We start from the raw sequence: 9,022 nt of genomic DNA, 5'->3' as shown, positions 1-9,022 counted from the left end.
TTCGCCACGTGAAGTTTTGTGCAAGTACCCATTTGGGAACACTACAAACGCCGCGCTGTGTATCATATCCAGAAAATCTGACAATAATAAAACCTTGTGTGTAGGAAGATATTTCAACTGAGGAGCATCGGGCAAAACGGGCAACGGAAGATCTCTTGAAATACAGCAGGACTTCTGAAAAGGTTATGAATCATTCTAAAAGTAATTTCGATAGAACTGATAATAAAAAGAACGCGCCAGTGCAGTGTAAACACTGTTCAGGCATTATACACATCACGACCCGTGATTTAAAAACTGATGCAAGTAATACAAAGTAAATTAAAAAATGTGACTTCCTCTATTACTACCAGCGCCATCTCGGATCGCCTAGCATCACCACAGCTTATCGTTTATCACTCATTTGAAGAAAAGATTTCGCTTATACGTTATCCGTGTGTGTTGTGTTCTGCGTTATTCCGCTTGACGACTTCCGTTAAACGTTGCGTCTTACACTAATTCATGTAAGTAGTGGTGATTTTATGATGATACCGCTCTCACCATATACGGCAAACGTTCCGTTCAACGGGAGACATTTTGCTTTTGTTATGAAACAAATTTGCGAAGCAAACATGCGCGTTTCCAATGCTTTTTTTGCTCGCCGCTACCACACGAATCGAATTCGTTAAATCTTTTGAAGATATCATATTATAAAGATGGGTACCTTTGTAATGCGCTGAATACTTATATTTTCGGTTGTAATCCATAGATTTTTTTTCACTAAACAAGCTTCTTAATCGATGGGATGACTCTGTTCGATCTTCTCGTAACGTCAGTCGAACTCAATTTTAAAAGGGCCTAATTAATTTTGATTACAGCTATATATTCATCAAGTCGCAACTAAGTACCATTCAACTGATGATTATTTCTATGGCTGTTCTATTTGTGAATTTCTGCTTTCCTTTCAAATGGTTGTCTATGAGTTTCAACGGATGTCGTTATTCTTACACAAATCAATTTTGCTCACACTGCTACATTGGCAGCAACAACGAGCCGTTAGCAACAATCGAGCTTAGCGGTGTACCATTCGACGCTGTTTCATGTGCCTTCTATCTATATGTGGTGGTGCGGTACCGCCTTGTTTCGACTGTGGGCCTAAGATCTGACTCAAGGGGCTTGTTGGCTATCCGTTACCAGCTGGTACGCTCAGTTGCTCGCTCGCTTTCGTTGGGTTCGCAGTGAGAAAACCAAAACAAAGTTGTCCCTCCCCCGAAGGGTTTCGCTTTCTTTGCCCAAGAGTTCAAGAGTGTCAGTCATTTTATGTGACCAATAATAGACCAAGCGCGATTCTTTGTTGAACCAGAATTACCCAAGAACAAAAGTTTCTGCATCAGCGTTGGAAAAAATCTATGGATTTTTTTGTTCTGAAACGAGAATTAGTCGTTCCTGGATCGCATTGGGTGATTTGAAGGAAGCCCTGGGGGTTTATTTTCGTGCGAAGTGCAGGTCGAAAAGTTTCGGAAGAATTTACACGTTCAAATAGTTACTCTCGGTTCGAAGTTAGAGAGTGATTTTTTGGTGCACTTCCGGTACGGTACGCGAACTTTGTTGAAAGAACTTGACCCGAATATTGAGGCTGAAAGTTTTGAGTGGATTCAGTGAGGATACACAGTGCAGTGGCCACCCAGTAGAAACCATCTGTTCGATTTTGTATATGTATGGTTAATATACGGGCTACGCGATTTGGAATTGGTGAGATTAGTTTTGTTCCTGATACTACTTTTGACCGCTTTAGAACGGACAGAAAAGGCGCTGCAATCTGCCTCAGTCGCTGAGAACCGTGGAAGAATGTCATAAAAGAGGTATAATGTAACACGTAAAAAAGAAAAGGAAATAAGGTTCAAATTATTGGCAATACAAGTGACCCGAACCGAAGAAATCAGGAGAAAATCGTGATTGGAGGCGAACAATAGAATTGAGGAATCAGAGGAGTGCGATCGAAGAAAAGAGCTAAAAATAAAACACCGAGGTGACGGAAATCTAAGAAGCGATCCCGTGTATACGGTGCAAGAGTTGAAAGTGCGAAAGAGAAAGATCTAGAATCAAATTTGGATCCGACGTAGTTCAGCGCAAAGAAGAAAAATCCCCGAGGTTCAGTGTTGAGTGTTTGCCACCGATAGTGTGTGTTGTTAGTTATATTACTATCCAGAGGAAGCATTTCCTAGTGTGAGTTGTACAACATAGAATACAGCGCAGATGGCGATGCTGGCGATAGCGATGGATAACAAAGAGAACGTTTTCAACGCAGCTCGTGATGGCAAATTGGTTGTCCTGAAGGTAGGTCGTCCCGTTCCACCGTGATCTTCGTCTCGTTGGTGTGCAAAGATGTGTTCCTGTGTGGTGGGTTTGTTGTCGTCGTCCAATTATGCGTGGATGCCACTAGTAGTAGGGTTCAAGGCAATTCACTCACTCTGCAAGAGCTGATATCCAAATGGATAGGAAAAACGTGACGGAAATGCATTTTGTGCATTTTATATCGTGGTCGGATTTGATTGAGTGATGGATGGGATACGGGCACGTTGACTGTAAGCAATAACGTATTTTTATCTTCAAGTGAGAATCGTTACATAATAATATCGTTCACCCGTCCTGAGGAGCAGGAAGTAAAATAATTTTCGGTTATAGTTAGTCCGTTGTAGTTATGATCAAAATGTTTATAAGAGATTTGTCATGATACAATTTCTCATCGTGCAAATTTTCCTTCATCAGAACTATATTTCGTGTTTCTTCGATTTGATTTGGACAGACATCCACTTGTTAAGAGTAAAGTTGAATCCAATGCATCTAAGAACTGCAACTATATTTTTTGCACCCCTTTTTTCATTTGTTCGGCCAGTAAGTCATTCTGATTTAGATTTATGGCCAAATCACAGAATTTGTATGACAACCCAAGTAACCAGAAGTTCGGATAACAAAGGCCATTTTGGCTTAATCAGCTCTCATTTTAAGTAATTTTCTGTATGGTGGGAGCGTAAAAGTGAACTTTAAAGTTCCGTTAAGGATGCTTGGAACTTGATATGAACCATAGTGAACCAATTAGTTCGGTTAAAAGTAAATTTAAGTAAAATCTGAACTTCTGGTTGCTTGGGAAGGGAATACCTAGAAATCAACAACTGAAAAATAAATATTTTATTTGTTCGAAAAATGTAAATGAGTGAATAAAAATGTAAATATATAATGACAAAAAAAATCGAATGTACCACAAACAACAATGATTTTCAAGAAATATCGAAAATATCTTTCTCCGCCTGTGGTTTATTAGAATCATTTCTGAGTACCTGGTACCTGTCAAGAATTTTTGAAAACAAAATAACGGGTTCCGTTAATGTATTTAGCCTTTTCAATGCATAAACTGATTCATATTTGAGAAACAAATGAAATTTTTTTCCAATTTTGATAGCTTCTCTATTAGAGTGATTCAAATTTTGACTTTTTCGCTCCTCTATGCTTAAACGATGACATTTGATGTTTTATAAATCCTCCTAAATTTTCAGCTAATTTGGATGTAACTAGACTGAGCACGCAGAGTTTCAAGTTTGTATGAAAATTACTATGAAAACAGTCACTTTTGTGGTAAACCGTTCCGCATCGTTGCTCATTAGGCTCTAAAAATATATAAATACGTTGCCAATATAGAAAAAATTTGCAATGAAACTGATCGTCTTTGTTGCGAAACGATTCTATGCTTGCAAGATTAGTTATTAGAGAAATAGGGGTAATGACGGCTTTGGCAGGTTTTGCTCTATTATTGGCAGGGGGGTTTTTTATGACTGATTATGCTCAAATTTGGCCCAAACATTCTTTGCATATCAAAGAATATTGTGGCCAAATTTCATGAAATTCGGTCGATAAAAACCCCCCTGCCAATAATAGAACAAAACCTGCCAAAGCCGTCTGTTCCCCTACTAAATCGTGGGAAATTCAATCTAACACGTAAAAGAATAACACCAATATCAATAATGAGCATATTTGATTCATTGATAACTTTGCTTACAAAAGTCAGATCGCTTCGCAACGACAACTGGCCTCTCGCTTAGGAAGTATTCTATGAAAACATCGTGTCGATTACATTTGAATAGTTAATGGGTCGCAACACGGAACAGTTTTTCACTTATGTGGCAATTCCTATAGTGATTTCCATACAAATTTAAAACTGCGCGTGCTCAGTCTAGTTACATCCAAATTAGCTAAAAATTTAGGAGGGTTAATAAAACATCAAATGTCATCGTTCAAGCATAGAGGAGCGAAAAAGTCAAAATTTGAATCACTCTAATCTCTATATTAATGTAGTGGCACAGAAAAACAGACTGATACAAACTGTTCAAAAAATTATCGTCATTCGCTTTTCAGAAAACACTACTGCCATCTGTTACCAGAATCGCGAGAAACACAGTCGGCCATGATTATTTCCCATTTGACGTTTGCTCCTAACGCATACATTTATATCAATCATCATCATCATCGTCATCAACACAGAAAACATTCAGCAGCATATACTGCTAATCAAATGTCAAAGCGATTGAACACTAGCGCCTCTCTTGGCACAATCGCGTAGCACAGATGTATTTCAAATCAACCGTTGAACACGTGAACAATGTTGAAATGAGAAGTTTTACGTCTGTTTGTCTGTGGTAGTGGGATTAATTATATGCTATTTCAGATCTTCCTTATATGCTTCTCTAATTTTTATTTCACTTTATGTATGCTATCTCTTTAATTCTTAGCTTAGCTTAGCTTAGCTTAGACTGACTGTACATATTAATGGTTGCTACTCCGTGATTGATCAGAACTGGTGCAAATTGCACTACGATCCAAGTGAATAGTGGTTGGGATTTACCAACTATTCTCGAAGTGCACGTTTCAGCAGCTCGCAAATGTTGATCAATAACGGCGCCGGCCAAGTCCTTACAGTCAGTTGGGAAAGGGAGGGAATGTGAGTGTGTGGTAATTGTTGCTACTAGAGACCGAGAATACCTCTGCATCTCCACATTTACCACGGGAAGGAAGTAGTGTTAGTTGGGTGGGGTAATCAGTAACATAGATCGGGATTCACCATGGAAAGTGATGTGACCTATGAAACTTCTACACAGCAGTATTAGCATTTCCCTAAATTTGTTCAATTGTTCATTCTTCGCAAGAATAAACAATCATTCGCTCAAAGTGAGCAATTGTTCATTTGAATTTCGGATTAGGCGCCCGCGTTATCATTTCATTAACGTTTTCTTACGTAAAAAAGAAACGGAATTAAAATTGAAAATAATTGATGGTAATCGGAAAGCTAATGTTATTCAGCAACCCTTATTTTATCTCTATTTGACGTTAATTAAGAATGTAAATTTACGTTCATTTTACATGCCGTTTGTCCCGCGCGTGTGTGTGTGTCACTTCCCTTGACCAGTATACCATAATCAGGATCTCACTGGTATTAACCCTGATGTGCCGGTTGGCATTCGTGTTGGGCTTGTGCGCTTTGAGCGGCACACGGTCGCTTCCCAGTCTACATAAAATCGCACATGGTGCAATACAAGATGCTAAATTGGAGACGATATACATACATGTTGTGTGGAAAAGTACCTCTATCGCCTGCACTTCAGCATCCTACACGACACCATATACGTTCATGTGTTGACTGGGTTTGATAGGGCCTGCTTATGGACACATGCAGCTTTTTGTAGAGGTTTAACAGAGCCCACTGTCAAACCCCACCACATCCTAGGCAGGCCCCCTAACTCGCAGTGGCCATGGGAGGGGTCGTCAAGCCCTTGGACATAGTCCCTGCTGCCCCTTATGTATGCTATCTCTTTAATTCTGCTGAAAAATCGAAGCCTTCACCTACGTGTTGATGGTGCTGATTTGCGTGGGAGTGATTCAGATTCGTCAAATCGACGTTTGAATCTTTGTTTACAAAAGCAGATAAGTCGTTTTGAAAATTTGGTTCTGAATTGTGCGTTGCTGAATAGTGTGCCCTTGAAAACGCGAGCGCAATTAATTTTGGATTCCGGTGGCTTTTCTTTAAATCTTTGCACCTGTTAGCATCATGTAATTCCCGCACAATTCTAGAGATACTGCAGATTTTTTTTTTGGGCCAATCGCTTCCAGTCGCCCTGAACATTGAGCGCCTTCGGGTCCTCTTCAACTGCAAAAAGCCATCGTGTATGCGGCCTTCCACGAAAATATAAATAAATAATAAATATTATCTTCGCTTGACGTTCTTCCGGCATACGAACAACGTGTCCAGCCCACCGTAGTCTGCCGTGTTGTATAAGCTTAATAATATCCAGCCCTTTATACACATGGTACAATTCGTGATTCATGCGACGCCGCCAGATACTGTCCGCAGCACCCCGAAAGCACTCCAATCAGCCTCCTTTAACGTCCATGTTCAATGGCCGTATAAAGCCACCGGAAGAATCAGAGTAGTATACAGCGCAAATTTTGTCTTCGTTTGCAGGCTACGGGACTTAAGCAGGTTACGAAGTCCGTAATAAGACCTATTTGCAGCTGCAATACGCCTATTCACCTCGCGGGTAACATTATTATCGCACGTCACTAATGTTCTAAGATACACAAATTCTTCTACCACTTGAAATTTTTCACCATCCAGCACTTGTCTAAATAGTCAGGAATTAGACGTTTGATGTCCCCGCCACTCTTATTAGTTGGAATAGCTCCAAGGGACATCATTAAAGCATTCCTTTGCGTGCAAGGAATGTTGCTACAGTACAGCCGATAATATGGTGGTATCGGTTAGTGAGGCAAGCGTTTTACCATTTCGATTGTCCTGGCTATCAAAAAGAATAAGAGAATCGTCAGACAGGATTGAAAGAACAAGTTGGTTGCTTCCAATTCCACGTAGCGATTGTTTTTTCAAATACACGAGTAAAAAGTTTTTTTTTTTTCGATGCACTATTGTCCGAGCTGCAGTATAGGATGTTCTGCGATTTCTAATCAATTTTAATGGTAAACGAAACACAGGGATTCAGCGCATAATTTGTAGGATGATTTTCCACAAGAACGGTTTCTTTGGAGCCTCGATATCGACTCATGGAAGCAAATTATTCCATATTAAAAATTTGTTTGTGGGTTACTGTGATGGTCCCTTCAAACAGCTTTCCACGGATTTTATATTCCATATCTCGATATTTTTATGAGTCGATGGTCCTTTCAATATCGACTCATAAAGGTTTGACTGTATTGGAAACCCTGGCAATAAAGGTTTCAAAACACTTAGAATGCTTCAGAAACATGTTTTCACGAGTAGTTCAACCATTGGAAAGTTTGACTGTTCCAGGCCTACCGTCCTATGCCCCAAAAACTTATGAAAACATGGTTCCGAAACATTTCCAGAAATGATGATGTCCATTTTTCCAGGTGTGACCATTTTATGCCACACGGGAAGCTATCCCGTAATGACAGTTCCGAGAACATGTTTCCATTACGTTGATAAGTCAAAACTCTTGATTTTAATACGAGATTCGTCACTCAGGATACTTTATTACGTTTATATAACTTCCACTTATCCGATCTTTGAGGCGTAGCCTAGTTAATCCATAATTCCGGCGACAAGGTAAGCCGGATCGGTTCTTTTCGACATGGTTCGGATAAAGTTTTTAAATCCATACCAAATTAAATTCTCCAAAATGGTTTAATTTTGACGAAGTTATGGTCATTTTAAGTATATGAGTACCCGGATATCTTTGTCATTACGTTGTGAAAGCCCCTCCCCTTCATTTTGCTGGATTTTTATTCTGAGATCATCCGACAAACCTATGTTTAGTTCGAAGAAGATGTCACTGAGCATTAGGGAGTGAGTGCTAGTAATGGACCCCTTAACGACAAAAATTTACTTCAGTGGCTGCGCTAGAGCGAGCCTCTTGACTAATTGTAGTTCTGCTGCACCAGATGACATTTTTACCAATAAAGAAAGCATTTTATACTTATGTAGCTAGCATGCCTATTATGGTCCGAGTTTGTTTACATACGTTTTATGGTCCCCCCATTTGATTTACATATTCCATTCCCACATGTTCCTTGTGCCTATATTGGACCCCCCCCCCCCCTTGTGTGCTAGTAATGGACCCTTTAGTATGTTTACATTTACAAATTAGTTAGTATAACTAAATTTCAGTTACCCTGTCTGTAACTAATGTATGGAACTGTTGTCCTATTACATGAAGCAACTTCTCCCAACGGAAGTTTGTAGAAAATAGTCGATTCCAGCGTTTAAATTGGGATTTGGTACAGGGGGTCCATTATACGCACGCGGTCCACTACTAGCACTCACTCCCTGATTTCCAGCGTTATTTGAAACTAAACAAATGTTTTACATGTAATTGAACGTGAGTTTTGGTTAACACGAATTTTGGCGTTTGGTTAAATCTTCACTGATTCTAATAGGACCAGGAGCCATAAGGCATCGGCAGAAAAGGGGGTTGGGGTTCCAAACCTTAGGGTCCAACTAAGTGGCACACAAAATACATTTTAATTCGGCCTTTTGCATCACTCGAGGTGCACAGAATACATAAGAAAATACTTAAGTAAAATTTGAAGTGCCGCGATGGCATTGGTAGAGTCAGATAGGTTCAGAATAGGTTTATCCGCAGGTGTAGTTGCAGCTATGAAAATGGCTGCAGCTGCAGCAGGGAATACGTTACATTGCATTGCGTGCACCGGCTGTTGGAGACTGCTAAATTTCTCCCCCGAGACCTCTATTCCAACTTCCATTCGAGACACCCAGCCATCGATGTGGTTGGGTTCGTATCCAGCGTAGTCAGCACCCAGCATCTTGGCTGCAGATCTTTGGAATGCTTCCGAGTTGTCTTCACTTCACTTCACTCTAGCTACTTGGAGAGGACAAATGTCGATCATCATTTGCAAAATGTGGTCCCCTCGAGTAAGGAAAGAGATTCTGCGTTCTCCAGAGGTCTCAGAAGCAAAGAAGGAGGCCTTACGGCGCATTGTCGCCTGCAAAATTCTCCGGAAAAAG

General features: G+C 40.1%; 1 protein-coding gene across 1 annotated transcript in view; it reads left to right on the top strand.

Moving 5' to 3' along the window:
- Window positions 1-1,177: 1,177 nt before the first annotated feature.
- LOC134223860 (protein fem-1 homolog CG6966) overlaps window positions 1,178-9,022 on the top strand; it is a 230,596-nt gene continuing 222,751 nt past the window's right edge. Inside the window, exon 1 of the mRNA XM_062703074.1 lies at window positions 1,178-2,313. Coding sequence (XP_062559058.1) covers window positions 2,233-2,313 — 81 coding nt within the window. The 5' untranslated portion in view covers window positions 1,178-2,232. The remainder of the gene's footprint in view (window positions 2,314-9,022) is intronic.

The sequence above is a fragment of the Armigeres subalbatus genome, chromosome 3, assembly GCF_024139115.2.
Source record: "Armigeres subalbatus isolate Guangzhou_Male chromosome 3, GZ_Asu_2, whole genome shotgun sequence".
NCBI lineage: Eukaryota > Metazoa > Arthropoda > Insecta > Diptera > Culicidae > Armigeres > Armigeres subalbatus.
This window is presented reverse-complemented; position numbering and strand designations above follow the sequence as displayed.